This window comes from Psittacula echo (genome assembly GCF_963264785.1).
Source record: "Psittacula echo genome assembly, chromosome: 21".
Taxonomy (NCBI): Eukaryota; Metazoa; Chordata; class Aves; order Psittaciformes; family Psittacidae; genus Psittacula; species Psittacula echo.
This window is the reverse complement of record NC_137757.1, coordinates 7,119,531-7,137,277: the sequence shown is the minus strand read 5'-3', so window position 1 is coordinate 7,137,277 and position 17,747 is coordinate 7,119,531. Positions and strand designations below refer to the sequence as shown.

The 17,747-nt window shown below is 45.3% G+C and overlaps 1 protein-coding gene across 1 annotated transcript in view; it reads right to left on the bottom strand.

Moving 5' to 3' along the window:
* The window catches only part of CSMD2 (CUB and Sushi multiple domains 2), a gene marked incomplete at both ends in the record, with an annotated part of 259,384 nt that overhangs the window by 147,885 nt on the left and 93,752 nt on the right, over positions 1-17,747 (bottom strand). Inside the window, one exon of the mRNA XM_080632482.1 lies at positions 692-804. Within this exon, the coding sequence (XP_080488608.1) occupies positions 692-804 (113 nt within the window). The remainder of the gene's footprint in view (positions 1-691; positions 805-17,747) is intronic.

The following is a 17,747-nucleotide window of genomic DNA, read 5'->3' as shown; positions in this document are numbered from 1 at the left end:
CTGGATGTCATTCCTGCTCCTTCCCAGCTTCACCTTCCCTCTCCCTGATCCTGCGTGAAGCAACGCTGCATCCACAAAGTCCTTCTGAGTCCTCAGACAGGATGGCGTCAGCTGTTGAAGGCATCCACTAACCCCCTGTTTCAGTGACCATTTGGTCCCAGACAGGCTGCATCAATGTGCACTTGGTCATGGTTGGCTACAAACCTCAGAACACAACAGGATCTTTTCTCTGCTTGACTCCTGCCAAAGCATCTTTCTCCCTCAACAGCATCTTAAGATCCTAATCCTGAAATCCACCCTTTGGGGATGACCAGTAAAGGCAGAACAGTTTACACCTCATTCACAGGCTCAGTTCCCCCTCACCTGAGCAGCATGTAAATGCAGACACAGTCTATGGGGCTCTAGACAGCACCTCATCTGTTCCACATGTCCCACACCGAGCCTTCCACAAACCTGCACATAAAGGAACATCTCTACCAACAAAGTGTACAGTGAAGATGAACATTCCTGCAGCTCTCAAGTGTTTGTACTGCCAATGGCAGCTCTCCTCACAACAAAGCCTGGATACCCACTTGGAAAACGAAACCAGTGCACAGAAGGATCATGCAGGAAGTTAGCCGGAGATTCCTAGGGAGAAAAAGTTTGGCTAAACACACTCTGTGAACAGTGAGAGCAGGCAGTGAGCATTTACCTTGATACTGGGCGCTGAACCCCTTCTGCCTGTGGTTGCCATCGGATGTGAAGTGAAGCCGCAGCCAGTTTTTACTGCTGATAACAGGGGGAGGCAAATTCATCCCAGTAAACCTGCAAGAAAGCACCAACAGGCAAACATTATGATTGAGAATTACACCCCAAATACCTCTCATTCCAGGTAACCTCCTGCTAATGAATGCAGGAAATGCTGAATGAGAACCATGCGCTCAAAGAACACACCCCATACACCCCACGGCTGTTTCCTTCCCATTCCTTTGCTTGTTTTCCCATCTGCCAGTTACACATTTGTAATTACTGGCGTTTCCATTCCTCCCTGCTAAGGCAAAGGAGCAAGAAGCAATGCTCTATGATCTATCCCAATGTGGAGAAGATTACAGCCATCAAACAGGAGGTGGAAAGCCCCCCAGCCCATTAGCAGTCCTTCAGCAACTGCTTCCTTTATACCTTTCTTTTAAAAGAATGTATTATGCTGTTTGCTTTATTAAACTCCAGCTCCTAAGTCTTGGCTGAGCTGTCACATGCCAAGTCTGAGCCCCGAACAATGTTTACCTAAGGCACAGCACTTCTGAATTGAGGTCTGAAATGGTCCCATTAACCACAGCGAGGGGAACAACACGGCCATGACAAAAGCTATTACGGAATCCTATTATTGTTAACGAAAGCCCAGTTCAGGTTTTAATGACAGACTGTCACTTAATTTAAAATTATTGGCTTCCCAACACCTAGGCTTCTTTAGATGAAGGTAAAAGGATCCTGGAAATCTATCCCCATTCAAAAGGATACTTCAGATTTTATTACCACACATTTTCAACAGCAGAATGGACAGCCCCGGAAATATTCCACAAGTCCTTTGCTCAGCTACCACCTCCAAAGGTGAACTTGCCTTTTGCTAAGGCAATCAGCAGGGAGGCAGAATGGTGCTCAGCAGCACTGATTAATGTAGATGAACCACAACGTCATCCTGCTCTGCTTGTTAATGACAGTGGGGATGGTTACACGGCATAACTAATGCATCTCTGCCACCTACAGTACAGCTTTAAACCTTGTGCTATGATTGTGCAGAATTCAGCCACAAGATGAAACCTGACTGAGAACATTCTTTACACCATTCAGTTGTTGAAGACTTCCTGCTCGTTCCTCTATTGATCATCTTCATCGCAATTTGGCAGAGCCTTCTGAAATACAAGGTGGTGTAAAAACAGATTCCATGTGGCCTCCCGCCACCCCTGGCTAACTCAAAGACAGCTGAACCAATTTCATGGGAAACTTCTCCAAATGACTTACTTCAAACAAACATATTTTGGACTGAGATCAAACCTGGGATGCCTAAAACCAATTCTGAGAACGTTACCATGGCTGGTTGTTATGACAACTTAATACTCTTACCCCCAAAGGCTATTTTATTATTCAGTCTGAATCAATAGTCAAACTTTCATATATAATCTTTAGGTATGCAGAGGCAAATTTCACTTTATTAACTGTGGGGACCCAGTAATTCAATTGCCTGATATAAAAACTAGAAAACAATAAAATTAACTTGCCTGAATAAGGCAGAATTTGACTCTTCTGTCCTCAATTTCACTGCTTGTTTAAAATATACATATCCTTTTGAGAAGGTGATTGAGCGGCCTGCAGTAATCGGCTTACACACACATTCCATTTTAGGTACATGAACAGTCCAATATTAACTTCCAAGGATCCTGCATACACAAAGTGCCTGAATCTCACCAGCTGACGCAATTAACACGTTGAAAATCAATTAGAAAAATTAATGGATTGCACAACTTGCTACCTTTGCAATAGCAAAAATAATTACTAAAGGCAAAAGCAGGAGTGGAGTAAAATAATCAATGATAACCACAGCGCTCTGCACTCACTTTGCACCGTTACAAAGAAATAGAGAAGATTTAGGGTGAAGGAAAATGGTCCCTGAGTTTTCTGCATGGAAACCTTCATCAGCACCATATGTCATTTGCTTAAGACACTGTCAGCTTTTTGAAAGGACCAAATCAGCCAAGAAATCCCTGCCAGGTCCTAGATTCCATATACACCACTGCTCAAACTCAGCACACAAACCCACCACGGTCACCATGGCTCTAGTCTTACAGACTCCTCTTTTTCTCCCTTTTATTTCTGAAGCAGCTCATCATTAACACCAGGCTGCAGGTTGTGGTACTTGGAGCTAGTTTAGATCCCAGCTCCTGCTGATCACCAGCGCCCAACACAGGCTTTTGCACTGAAGGACAGCCCAAGACACACCAACAGTGATGGCAAAGAGAAAGAAGCTGCTTTCTTTTCCACGCGCCCAGGCTAAATGATGAGGTCCCAGCAGCTGAGCAGCTCTGCAAGTGTCAGGAGCCCAAATGAAGTCACTGGAACAAGCACATGGAAATAGACCATGCAACACGTGGAAGCATGGGGTTTGCATCGTTTGGGTTTTTAGTTGATTCCAGTTAACAGAATTACTTCAGGAGAATAAAGGCCTTACTGTTTGACTAGTTTTACTGCTTGCAAAGCTGTATCTTCAGGCTCTGTCTCTGCACTGAGCCCCAAACCCTCCCATACACCCCAAGAGGGGAAATCTCTATGCAGTGGAAAAGGAATATTTAATCTGTGAGTGCCAAGTTGGATGGGGCTTGGAGCAACCTACTCTAGTGTAAGGTGTCCCTGCCCGTGGAGCTGGATGAGCTTTAAGGGCCCTTCCAACCCAAACCAGGCTGGGATTCTATGATGTTATTTCTTAACATGGCTGGAGCTAGGCATTTAATGGAAAACATCATGCTCACCTGCAGTTAACTACCAGCTTTTCACCGTGAGGCTCCCACAGCTTTAAAATAATGATGAGGAAGTATTTATGGTTAATTGATAATGCAATACTTAACTACAGATAAACACAGTTGAACTGAAGCAGCTGCATGGCCTCTGAACGCAAATACCCTGGGCTGCTGTCGATGAATCTCAAATAAAAGGGGATGGATGCTCAGTGGGCAAGAGTCCAACAGCAACCACCGAACCCAGAGGAACCCCCCAAGTCTCCTGCAGGAGCTACCGGCTCTCTGGCGTGGGGATAATGCCAGGCAGCCCCAGGTAGCACTCCCAAACCCCAGCAGCACAAGACAAAGAGGCAGATGACGACAACGGCTGCGACAAGCTCTTGGAGAGGATGCTGATTGTGCCGTGACACAGAGCACACAGTGTCTGCACTGCCAACTTCTCAAGGTCACAGCATTTTTCTTTATAAGCCCAACGCTGCCTCGCTGGCTTCAAGAAGAAGGAGGAGCCACGTTACAGAGACCTAGAAATGCACAGATCTCATTAAAAGAAGCCGAAACTCCTTTCTGCATTCCCCAGCACACTTTTGTGCTACATTATGTGCACAGAATTTTCAGCACCCACCATTAGCTCAATAAATGATTGAATTTCTAACAGTCCAGTGAGTCATGTAAATAAAAGCCCTTCTGTTCTGGAGCCCTGCCACTGCAGTCGTCAGTATTCCAGACTTTTCTTCTGCTCTTTCTTAAATAAGTCTATCAGTAATTTGAAAAACTCCTCAAGCCTCTGTATGTCCACTTCCCCCCTCCTCCCCTTCCTTGCTGCCATCACCAGGAGATATGAATCACTTGATTAAATATTCAGCTTCCTGAATATGGCAACGCATTATCTGAAATCTGAGGCTGTGGAATGACTAAGTAGCCATGTAAGAACTGTTTCAGTACAATCAATAATCAACACTCACTGATGGGAATTTCGTACCCGTTTTACATGGAGCATCTTTTTAGTCTTGGAGTCACTTCGAGAAAGAGATGAATTGAGCTTCCAGCTCAGGATGCTGAGGCAGCAAGGACAGGTGACAACCAGGCTCCTCACCTGCATCCCTGGCCTGGAGATTGGGAATTTAGTTTAGATTGGATATAAGGAAGAAATTCCTTACTGTGAAGGTGGTGAGGCACTGGAATGGGTTGCCCAGGGCAGTTGTGAATGCTCCATCCCTGGCTGTGTTCAAGGCCAGGTTGGACGAAACCTTGGGTGGCATGGTTTACTGTGAGGTGTCCCTGCCCATGGCAGCAGGGTTGGAGCTGGATGATCTTTAGGTCCTTTCCAACCCTAACTATTCTGTGATTCTATGATTCCATGAATTTCTAGAACAGCCTTCCCCTGAACATATTTCACTCACGCCTTCATTCAAGCCCCACAAGGACCTTGTTTTGGAGGCTTTCTCTTGCACTCTACCCATGAGAGATCCTTGAAAGCAGAAGTTACCATTCAAACCACACAGAACACTTTGCATGAGGAAGAACGCATCAGAGGATGCCCAACAGTGCAGGGTCCGTAAAAAATTCAGTCAACTTGAACAAGTTTCAAGTGCCTTTGACACCAATGTCAAGCAACCAGCGCACTGAAAGCGATGCTCAGAGAAGACAGGAACTCTTGTCACTGCTTGAAGAGTCATTGCTTTACCAGCCTCAGAGAAATGCAGTGGTAGTGAGGATTTAAAACCACTTCTTTTCTTGGTGTCTAAGCCTGACTATCTTCTCCTGCCCTTAAAGCTCATTCTATGCACAGTGGATAGAGAACAGATTTTAGCTTTTCACATTTCTCTCTAAAGGCATCAGGAACAGCCCTTCTGTGTGCTGGCACTGCTCTGAATCCTCACCCTGTCCCCAGCCCCTCATCCTGAACGCTGCCTCCCAGTTTAGATGGCCTGTGAAAAACATGTCTCTGAAGTAACTGATTTTATCCCAAACACTTTCCAATATTGTTTTAACCAGAGCATTAAAGCATCATTTACTTAACTGAAATCTCCACATTGAACACAGCTCCTCCAACTCCGTAACTGCATAATACAGAAAGGTTAATGGCATCAAAACGCCTCTTTTGAGGAAAAGCAATGAAGTGCGGCTTTCAACTAAACTATTTTCTTTATTTCTTTTCTTCCTCTTGTATTTCACATTCGATTCAGGCATTAAATATTTATACCGTTCACTCAGCTATTTGTCCCTTGGCACAATTAGTATTACTGTACACAGATGGCACTGATTAATCTGCATTCACGCACCATTATCTATTTACAATCCCAATTCCTGCTTTAATTTGGATCCACACAGACAGCAAGAAAGGGGAAGGAAAAAAACAAAAATCAATAAAACGTCAGAAAGTGAGCTAGATGCAGGAATAGGGGGAGATCTCTGCAGACAGAAGATCCAGTTGTTAGCAGTCTACACAATTTGATTAGCACAAATTTGACCACAGCACTTCTTGAAGAACCCAAAACCAATGAGCAATTCATCGTGTGGGTGCGACAGGAACCGACTGTAGGAGAGTCAAGGGTCACAACTAGAGGTAAGAGCTCCACTTGAAATCACATCATGTCAAGTGTGATACTTTGAGATAATGGATTTAAAGCATGACCTTGAAGGCACACGCGTGCCCTGATGCTGTCCAGAACCAGGATGCAGTCAAACACCAGCCTCAGTGAGCCCAAACAGACAAAAGACAAAGGGGCATCACTGAGGCTGCTTCCCCCCACCCCTGAACTATTCTCATTTTGGTTCATTTTTCACCGGCGAACAAGCTGAGCTGCAGAGAGCAGGTCACAGACCCAGGGTCACACCAGCACCAGCTCAGGGCAGGGAGCTGAGCTCTGAGCTTCTATGGTTCAGCTGCTCAGTGTCACCAGCACTGTCCAGGGTACAGAACTGACACAGCCCAAGCCCTGGCACCCGCAGCACTGCTCTGCCACCTCAGCCTTGAGGAGATTTCCCCTTCCTCATAGGCTTTATTACACTGAAGCTTTCCAACTATTCAGAGATTCATCTTCCCTTCAGTACAACTGGGGCCATACTGCAGCAGCTCTTCATATCTCTGTGTTATTATTCACTTCACCTGTATTTTTAACTTTTCATCCAAGCCTCTACTCAAATTATCATGAGAGCTGTACCATTAATTCTGAACATCTTATTTGAGCATGTCTATTCTCTTAAACAACGTATACTTAAGCACCTCTAGACCTCATTTTCCGGTCGCTAGAGACATCCCATCACAATGGACTTTTACAAGGAAAATGAATAATTAGATCAAGTTATTGTTCCTTGCTAAATGCTGCAGGGATGGAAAGAACACACCTGCATCTTAAGTCTGTTTCAGAAGCACAGATGCTGAGGCAATGCAGCAAGATCAGCTTCCCACGTCACTCCACGTCTTTGCAAGTGTCAGGCTGCTGACATGTAGATCCCTGGGGACTCCTGACTATGGAGCACCCTGTAACAAAGCAGTCTGCGAGCAACAAAAATGAACTTCTTGGACCAGTCAGGCTTGTGTCTTGCCATCAAATGGAGCAGAGACCGCCTTCAAGGCTTCAAAGTCCATCATCTGCTTGTTTTTAAGATCCACAGTGAGGCTCATGGGCCGTCCTAACCCTAGGGAAAGAATTAAACAAGTTGTTGTCTGCAGGAGAGGCAATACTCTCCTCTCTCCCAAACGGAACACATTTCTGCTTAAGAGGACAGGTTCTTTTAGAAAGGGAAGCATGGAAAACTTCCTGGCACGTTCAGACACACCATGACCCTACAAACTCAGTGAACCCGGTGATCCCAGGCCAGCTCATGACACTGGAAATGATGGAACACGAGATGTCTGCTCAAAATCCATCCCATGCAGCAAACGCCACCGTTGCTGTCCTAGGGCTGTAGCACTGAAAATGAAAGAACTCCTCCAACTGGTATTTCACCTCAGTCTTAGTTCCTGGATGCAGCTTAAGGGTAAATCCCTCTCCTGATGTAACCAGGTCACAGCACTTCTGGTCTCAAACCCCTGCCACCTTCTTGTTTTCTCTTAATGGACCTACACTGATCTTCTAAGAAAAGAATTCAACTTGAGCTCTAAGAGCAACAAATCAACCCCACAGGCTCGCAGTTAACGGCGGTACCTGCCTTTACTCCTTCCAGAAGCTGGTGCCGGAAGGGAAATCTGATTAATTCATCACTTACAGCTTGCTTATCCCTTTTTCCTTCTTTTTCTGCATTCCATCAAAAGATGAAAGTGTTTCCATGCAGCAGCAAAACTTCACTCATTGACATCAACTTTAATTACTGCTGCTCCCAGATAAATTTGCTGCCTAAACCCAAATCGATGCCTGGGTTTTTTGCAGGAGCCTTCACACTGTTCTTACTGCTTCATTTTTTATGTGACATTTTCCTGCTCATACTTAAAGGAGTGTAAACCAAATCCTTGGCTGATTCAAGCAACTCAGCTCCATTGGAGACAAAGCCAAACTAATTGGGGATCTCGTAAGACTCCTCTGCTCTCTGCACAGTTATTTCAGTCTCTCATTAGGTCGGATTCTCTTGGATCTCTGTTAGATTAATTGCAGTCGCTTGAATGAAAGAAGTGATTCATGAGTCCACATGTGTTTCTGAACTATCACAACAGAGCAATTCAACAGGTAAAATGGTCTATGAGGAATTCCTATTGAATTTAGCAGGTTTTTATGCATGTACCCATCCACTACAGAGAATCAGTTTCTTAAACTGACTGTACGCAGACAGGGATTACATATATACATACACAATGTACATGCACATGTTAGATATACTTAAAAGCGAAGGGCTCAACTTGGAGGCAAATTTTGCTTTCAAGGCATGAAAAGAATTTAGATATTCACTTTTTGAGTAAAATCCTCTCCAGCCCAAAGGCAAATCTTTACCTGCCGCGATGAGCAAAATGCAGATGGTGCATAAAGGCAATTGTAAAGCACTGGAGATGGCCATGAACAGGAAGCTGGGCTCAGTCTTCACTGTAATGCAGCTACAGTCACGTTACAGCTTCAACTGCAAAATGTTTCTGAGGTCACAGAGTCACACAGAATCACAGCATGGTTTGGGCTGAAGGGACCTTAAAGCTCACCCAGCTCCAACCCCTGCCATGGGCAGGGACACCTCCATTACAGCAGGCTGCTCCAAGCCCCTGTGTCCAACCTGGCCTAAACCTTCCATCCAACCTTCATCTCGCACAACACGTGCCAGTGGCTGGAACAGTCCTGCCTACAGGCAGATTCTGTGGACTACTTGCAAATGGGAAGAAAAAGGCTCCCCCCAAAGTAAAAGAGCCTTTAGTGCCTCACTGCAAACTGCTTGAATAGAAGGAAGTTAACTAACAGAACAAGTGTGTCTCGTTACAGCTCAGAGAAGCAGGGCTGCAGGAGCACAGCCCATCAGCTGTGGTGCTTGGGACTGAAAATGATTACATGCAAGCACTTTCCATAATACTTTTACTATGGAAATAACATTTGGCTGCAGTCATACAAACAAAAAAAGGTAACAAACACGATTATATTTATTCTATCCAGGAGCAAACAAACACTAATTCAACACAACAGAAGAATGGCTAATGCAATTGAAGCTTACTAATGCTGCATTGCAAATCCCCCAAAGAAATCCACTACAGCTTTATTACAATTTCCTCCAAAGCCATCCTGCTTTACTATCAGTGCTACAGAGATTGTTTTTTCCAGTGCAGGCAGAGCTAGATGTGTTGATAACAAGGAGACTGTATTTATTACTAGATAAATAACAACCATTTCCATTGCTGCACGCACAGATACAACTCATGGCTCTGTCAGTCTAATAATGCACTTAAGTTCCATTAAATTTGGACTCTATCCCATGATGGGGGGGGGTGTTGGAACTGGATGATCTTATGGGCCTTTCCAACCCTAACTATTCTATGATTCTATTGACAGATGAGGCTGGAAAGCCAAAGGGCAGGTTTGCAAAACATTCAGCCCCCAAAATTTTGCAGACCAAGAAGCTGAAAGACGATTTGAACTGATACCGCCCTTGCGCTGCCTAGATCTACAATGTCACATTAACAGTGGAAGATGCTAAGCTTATGGGGCAACTGGAGTCAGACTGAACCTCAACCACATTCAGACTACACACAGAAGTTCATGATTGTCCTGTTTTCTTCTATGGACTCTTCCTTCACAGCCTGGCACTGTTTGCCAGCTACTGGACTACTTGCAGGTATGCGTCCATCAAACATGAGTTGGGCATTAAGGAATTAAGAAGGGACATATCTGTGCCTGCTCTGACAGCCTGCCAGGCTCCTGAAGAAAAAGCGTCTTTAGAAAAGAGGTGGAAAGGAGACAGTCACCCCTCTGAAGTCCCAAGGGACGCCTACCAGGTTGAGCACCATATCCACAAGTCATCTGTCAGACACCACAGTGAGGCAGGTGACACTGGCTGCCACCAAACCAGCCCATGGGCCACCTCTGAAGACAACTTGAAGCCCACTTCCCTGGCTTTTCACATTTGTTTTTGTACTTTCTACAAAGGCTCTTTCACAGCGCAGCAAAAAGTCACACAAACTCGGGAGAAAACAAGATTTGGAAAGGGAAGCTGGGATTAGTGACAGCTCCATGAAGACTTGTTAAAATCACAACAAAATTAGATATTACAACAAAATGCAAAGCAGCCTCAGGAAGAAAGGAACCAGAAACTGCAAGTTCTTTGAAGCCAAGACTTATTTTCTGGCTCCACATTTAGCACAGTGGGATGTGAAGGTTACCAGAGTTTCTACAGGAGACTGCAACTTAATGCTGCTAACAAATAATGGCACCCAAATGTTGAAATACAGCTTTAGAAGCACGGTTCTTCGGCCTCCCTTTCAGAGATGAAGGGAACTGATGGGCTGTGTAACAAGGTGAGGTGGTAAAGCCCCCAGAGAAAGGTAAACCAGGTCTAATGGCGGCTGCCTCCAGGCAAAAGTCTGAACTGATCAAGTGATGAATGGCCCCTGGGTGCTAGCGCTCGGCAGCAGCTCAGTTCCCTGCTCTTCCCACCAGCTCCTCCAGAACAGGACACTGATGGATGACAGCAGACCAGAGCTCAGGGAGCAGCACGTCCTGTCCTGTCCCATCATCCCCCCGCATCCATCAACACAGGAGGCTGAAGGCTCTAATTATGTCTATCGTAACTTGATCATTTTCAAGTGTGCATGAGCCTGGAATGATGGCAACGTCCCTCCCGGCCCAAAGTTACAGCTCCACAGACTGCTTACGCGGTGGGTCAACGTTTTTACTGTTTTGTGGGTTCTTGGCTCTTGCTTAGACTATGAAAAAGCACTGCTTTGTTACAGAAGGCCTACAGAAAGATGGAACTGGGTCCACCACTTCTGTACTTCTGGGTATTTACAGACAGAAACTGCCATTTCCCATTTTTTAGCAGACAGAACAATTCTGAACTATCACGGTCAAGACTGTTTTACTTGGTAACTTCCAGTTGCAGTAGGGTGACAGCAAGACTAGAATCTTTGTTGAAAAGAGCTTAGTGGAACCATCTGCTTATTTACTCTAGATATTAATTTAGCATGAAGTCCAAGATACACGAAAAGCAGCATAATGGCTTTAAGCCAAATCCACAGAAGCCACTTTGTCCCTAAACTCCAGCCTCAAACCTGCTCTAAATTCTTTAAGCAAGGGCCTTCCTGTATCCTCTCTACAGCAAGCACCAAGTGCAGCAGCATCCTGAAGCAGGGCACGGCTCTTGGCCATTTCTAGCATTCAGCATCACCACCCATCACCAAAAAGAGCCAGAGTTAATGCTAAACCATGGATTCTTACCAAAGTCTAACCCCAAAATCTCTTGTGCAGTAATACCTAGACCCAAGACATAATTTAACCAAATAATACACTCTAAGGCAGGATTTCCATCGGCAGGGTTTTGACCAGACTCCAGGCTTATGCTGCAAGCGTGTCTTACAAGAGACAAACCCAAGGGTTTACCACTCCTCATGCAGAGTAGGCCAAGAACAAGCTGGAGTCTGCTCCATCATGTACACTGGCTGAGTCTGAGTAGCAGACCAAAACCTGTCCTCATTTACACTCCACCTCCACAGGATCACACCCCCAGGCTAGGAAGTACAGGTCTCATCCTTAGCCTCCCCCAGAGCAGCACACAGCCCTTTTCCCCCTTGAACATCTCTATTTGACATTGAATCAACACAGCTGCTTAACAGCCTCCTGCATTGCTTAAAACTTACTGTGACAAGTATGCAATAGTTTCTTGTCCTAACTTTCAGCTACTACCAAGAGAATGCGGTTTCCCTTCCTCCTCGGTATAGCCACGCGTGTTTATACAAGTGATGCCTTCATCATCTCCTACATTTATTTCCATGGTAATTTTCTTTTCCAGACCTCATTAGCTGCCTTTCTGGGAATTTGTTTCCAATCTTGTATTTATACACAACTGGCATCCCCTTCACACACGACAGCTGCTGGAAAATTATATATATCCCATTAGCAAACAATAAAACAAGGTCTGAAAAATCTGTCTGTAAAGCTTGAAGAGCTTTGCTGCAAGTTGGGATTATTCTTGATTATTAACATTAAACTCCAATTTCTGAATATTCTAGCTATAAAGGGAAAAGGTTGTTCTGAAATTTGTCTTTATGAAAGATGCTCTGGTAGATGGGTGAGGCGGACTCCAGGACATCTGCAAAGAAGCAGCTCCATGTTGTCATGTTGCCACATCCAAACCCTTGCATGCTTGCTCAAGCTTCCATTCAGAAATAATGATGAGAACCCTTTCCATTAAGGAAAACTGGTGCTTCCAGTCCCTCTTTCCTAAGCATGCTCTTGTGTCAGAACTAGCAGTGACAAGAGAGGAAGAAACCTCTCCAAGAACCACCCTCAACACCATCCAACAGCCATTTCTGTCGGTCAGTATCTGACCGAACACCGCAGTGCGCACAAACCGAATTCTGCCTCCTCCCTTCTAATAGCAGCACTCAGGGTTTGTCCTTAAACATTAGTCTCCTGGAATAGCTTCCTCAATCACAGAAATTACCTCTCTGCTAAACTTCAGCTGCCAAAACTGAAGCTTTAGAAATAATTAACTCGATCTGACGGTTACAAGCGCCCGTGCTCAGATAGGAGAATATGTAAAAATACCTTCCCCTGAATGCTAGCAGAAAATATTCAGAGTAATGATGTCCTTGAAATGAGGCAGTACAAGGAGGTCAAATGAAAGCAGGTCCATTAGCAGCAGCCAATATTTCAGAGCACAATCTCACCAACTTCAACACAAAGTGCATGGCAGGCTTATTACAAGGCAGAGGTGTTCTGGCACCTCGGTGAACAGATGTATGAGAGCAACCTTGCTGTGAAAGATGGAATAAACTACAACTTCCTCTGCACACCAGCACGGGCACTGGACTGGGTGATCGCGGGGTCTCCCATTCCCATTATGGGGAAACTACAGTACTGGGGAGATGCGGAGTAGACAGAGGATATGCCTGCTCTGCCCCCAAGTCCCCCAGATGAACCATTTTAATTGTCTCAAGGGCTTATCTGTTCAGTATTTAACAGAAATGAGACCTGAGCTTAGCCAAGCACCGTATCGTAAACCATCAATGAACAGAGGAGGAAGTTACCCGCTCTGGGTCAGACCTGCTCTGCATTTCACCCTCCTCCGCATGGAGAAATACAAGGTATTGGAAATTGTAATGGAAATTGAAATCGGAAATTGGAAACGTAATGGAAAAACCCTTCAGCAGCAGTGTATCACACCCAGAAGTCCATGCAATGCCACAGCTACACAACTGCAACAGGAGCATGCCACAGGTATGGCAAGAGCCACAGTGAACAGCACAGCAATATGCAAATGCAACTACATCCACATGTAACTGCAGGCACAGCGTCAGGGTAATCCACACACGAAAGGCAGCACATTCCAGTAAGTCCCCCCTGTCTTACGGGAAGCCCTTCTGCACCTTGCTATTAAAAGTTAAATGTCTGTCTCCACTATAAACCATTAATATTTTATGCCTGCAAGGTGGCTGCAGGGGCAGTGGGAGAAAAAGAAGTTAAATTACTCTCCAAGGTCATTCAAGCAGAGTCATTTACTGAGGCCTCCCTAAAGATTCATAAAGCTGAAATATACATGTCCTGTATATTAAAACTTCAGAAAAAGAGAGAGATCAAATATTATTAAAGCTCTAAGTGAGAGCCATAAAAGGCAGGAAATCCAGTGTTAAGTCAAACGTTGGATCAAATTCAAAAGGAGCAGAATGGAGGAGAAAACGATACAGATAAGGATTGCTTCAAATGTTTACCTTACTCATTTCTGATGCTCCTATGCTCTGATCGAGGTGCTGGAGATTGGGCAAAAATTAAACCCAAGCTAAGCACAGTCCCCAGAAAAGGGGCCTGGAAGCACTGGATCTTCCCCAGCCAGCCCATCAGTAAATCTCTGTACTGCACAAAGACAAGGTCAGCTATGATCTATGGCACCAAAGGGGGAAGTGGCCGAGGTGATACCACGGGCCAGTGGCCCACAGCCCAGGTCCCCAAGCCCAGATCTGGTGCTCTTTTCTCATGTGAGTCTGCTTAGAAGTCCAGACATGCCTGGGGTAGGACCTTGGCCTGGAGAAGTCATAAATAAACGTGGATTTATTTTTTCTCCTCTTTCCTGTGTTTTATGTAGCATATAAAATATTTCTGTCCCAAAGTTCTTCTAGGTCCAGAACTGTATCTACCCAGAGGCTGAAGAATTGGAACAGACCAATTCAGCATATTAATGATGAGCATTGCAGGAGCTCCTCTCAATTTACCAATGCCATCAACTGCATGAGCCCCTTCCAGTCATCTGTGACCCAGCTCAACTCTAGACAGCATCAGGCATGTAGGCTTCTCTCATCCCAGCTCCCCTCGGCCTCTTTCTCCCTTCTGCAGCAAGTACATCAATCCTGTCCTTAGAAAACAAGTCTTTTCCACACCTCCTTCCTTCTCCTCAGAAGGGGAGCGCTGCTGTTGCTCCGTTATGCTAATAAATAAAAGACAAGCAACAAAAAAGATTATCTGTGGCAGGAAGAGAGGAATTTTTATGAGGGAGCAAAGATTCAGCAATGATGATGTTGAAGAAGCAGCCGTTTGTGAAGAGTGGTCCCCCTGGTAATTTCTGCACTGACTACACAAGTATGATGTATAGGATTATTGCAGGGAAATCTCTCATAATGAAGCAGAGCCTTAACTTGGGTTGACACTGCCATTTTACACCACACTATTTAATGTGAGACCTGCGAAGTAATAAATACTCATTCTGCCAGGATATCAAAGCCCCCCGAGAGGTGCCAGCTACCCGCTAAAGCCACAAATTGCTATGTTAGATTCTCATTTTTGCGCTGAATTCCACACTGTCCTCATTGTCTCTTTGGAAAGAAAAGGAGTTACGTGCTTAAACCGTACAGGAAGTTCTGAGACTGCATTCAGTGATAAAGTAATGCCCCAGCTTTATTGCAATCCAGCAGCAGAGACACGAAAGCCCCTTCAGCAAAATTCAGTCAATGAAGCTGTGGAAGAAATATGACTTGTTTTCCCCCTTTGCTCACCCGAACACTTGCTTTCCCAAGCCAACATTAATGGCTTTAGCTCTTCCTGTCAAGAGAGACGCTTTGGAAAGGTGCTTGCAATATCACGTAGATTTACTCAGGAAGCAGCTGAATAATTGGAGCAGAAGAGCATTAAACAAGGCCGTCCTTATCCTTTTTGGTGCATTATTTAAAAAAAATAAAATCCATTTTCAAGGGGCTGGTGTAACAAAACACTTGGTTGTTAAGAGAATTCCTAGCATTTGATCCAAGTAAATAAATCATTGTTCCTGAGGATCCAGTGGCACAGTCTCAGCAGCAAAGGGAGGGCTCCTGCGCCTGTCTTAACACGCCAGCACATGCAGTAACTGAGAAGGAACTACTTCAGAGATTCCCTCGCTGAAAGCTTTCAAAAAGGAAACCAAACTTATTTCCAGTCCCACCCGCCACTGTTCTCCCAACCTCAGTTGCTACGGTATTTACAGTTGGGTTCACCAAGTTACTACCAGTGATGCCTGCTGCTTCCTCAAAGAAGGGACCCGCAGCACCCTGGCCAACCCACGCCAGCCTTTGCACAGTCCTGCAAGGGCTCAGTGCATGAAGGAACCAGAAGTCCCAACACATGGATCCCCTCCACTGGGCACCTGCCCATTTCACACCATTTCCCCTCTCTGCTCATCACCTCTGCTGATAAACGGGGGCATTTGTTCTCAGGATGTGCCCACTGACGGTCTCCACATGGAACATTTCCATCTTCAGAACGATCAAAGTTTTTCTACTGCATCAGCCTTGCCACAGACATTATGGTATAAGCTTCATCAAGAGAAGCTTCATCTCTGGTTGCCCAGAGAGGCAGCAGATGCTCCATCCCTGGAGACATTCAAGGCCAGGCTTGATATGGTTTCTGGGCAACCTGATCTAGTTGAAGATGTCCCTGCTCATTGCAGGGGGGTTGGACTGGATGACTTTGAAGGTCCCTTCCAACCCAAACTATCCTTTGATTCTAAGAGGAAGACAGGTCTGGATGCTACTGCTGCAGCATTAATCACCCCCAAGAACTCAAAGCCATCAGCAGGTTTTGATGAAAAAAGGTCTTGATGGACTTTGGAAAACACCCACAACTGGGGCGATGTTGGTACCATTTTATCATGCAAACCACAGCACTGCACTCATCTCAGCCCTTGAAAACTTAATGTCTGCAACAGTCATTTTACTTGTTGAATCAGCTGCATTTAAGATAACATTACAAAATTATCATTAAAATTTCCATGATGTGAACTATTCCTATTACAATCTCAAAAACCCCTCAGGATGGACCTGTAGCTGCAGGCAGTAATGGCAGTGACACAGCCTGTCACACCCCCAAAGAACCTGCAGCTTCCACAGACAGAACAGGAGAAGCAGGAACGGAATCAACCAAGGTCACATAAATGGATTGCAGCAAACTGTGTAGTAGGAGTAAAGCAATACATTTAGAAGTCAATTATGCACGGAACATAGAGTACAACCATGCAACAGTCCCTGCAAAGCATCTGATGTTTATAAAATACTTTGCTCAGTCAGAAGTTTGGAGGAGGGAGAAGGATTTGTTAATTTTGGTTGTTTCATGCTGTCTGCTTAATATCAATGGATTTTGCTTGTGTCTGCTCTAGTGTTGGACTGAGAGTGTAACAGAGATTTAATTGGCAGGAATCCCACAGCAGCCTCTGCCAGGAGCAGCTGCTCCCTGTCTGGGAGAAAAGCCTTTCTTCTTCCCAGAGAGCTACAGTCTTGGGATGTAAAAGACTCCAAAACTGTGCGGTGCATTTCTTACCTTCCTGGTACGTTTCAATAGCATTTTTTAATGGCATGGAAGAAAAAACTCACTATTGCAACTACTTCATTTAATACCATGTAACGGCTGAACAAGCCTGTCAGCTACCGGGAAGAGAGAAAAGGCAAAGTGTAGTGTAACTGCATTAAAGTGAAAAACATGGGTAACTACTCATTTTAAAAAGACCAGAAATAAAAGGCAACATTGTGTGAATTAGAGAGAAAATAAATAAGTTTATGGCATGCTGAAGATCTGGCATCTTTCAGCAAAACCTTGGAAGCCAATTCATAGAACCACAGCCTGGTTTGGGTGGGAAGGACCTTAAAGCTCCTCCAGCTCCAACCCCTGCCACGGGCAGGGACACCTTCCACTAGAGCAGCTTGCTCCAAGCCCCTGTGTCCAACCTGGCCTTGAACACTGCCAGGGATGGGGCAGCCACAGCTTCTCTGGGCACCCTGGGCCAGCGCCTCAGCACCCTCACAGGGAAGAGCTTCTGCCTAAGAGCTCATCTCAGTCTCTCCTCTGGCAGGTTAAAGCCATTCCCCTTGGCCTGGCCCTACACACCCTTGTCCAAAGCCCCTCTCCAGCACATGAGAGAGCATCCTCCTCCCAGTCACCTTTGCTTGCCACAGTCAGGACAGTAAAGGGGGAATAAAGAGCAGGGGGAGTTGAATGCACACACTTCACAGGGCACATAAAGGGGATAAACTGGGCTCATGTACCGAGTTAGTAGGTCAGGGACAAAGCCTCTCTGGAGCTGTTACTCTCCTGCAGGGAGCTGGAGAGGTGCTGCATTGCAGCACCAACGTCCGCTCCAAGCGTAGCCCTGGCGCTTTGCATTTTGATAGCCTGGCAG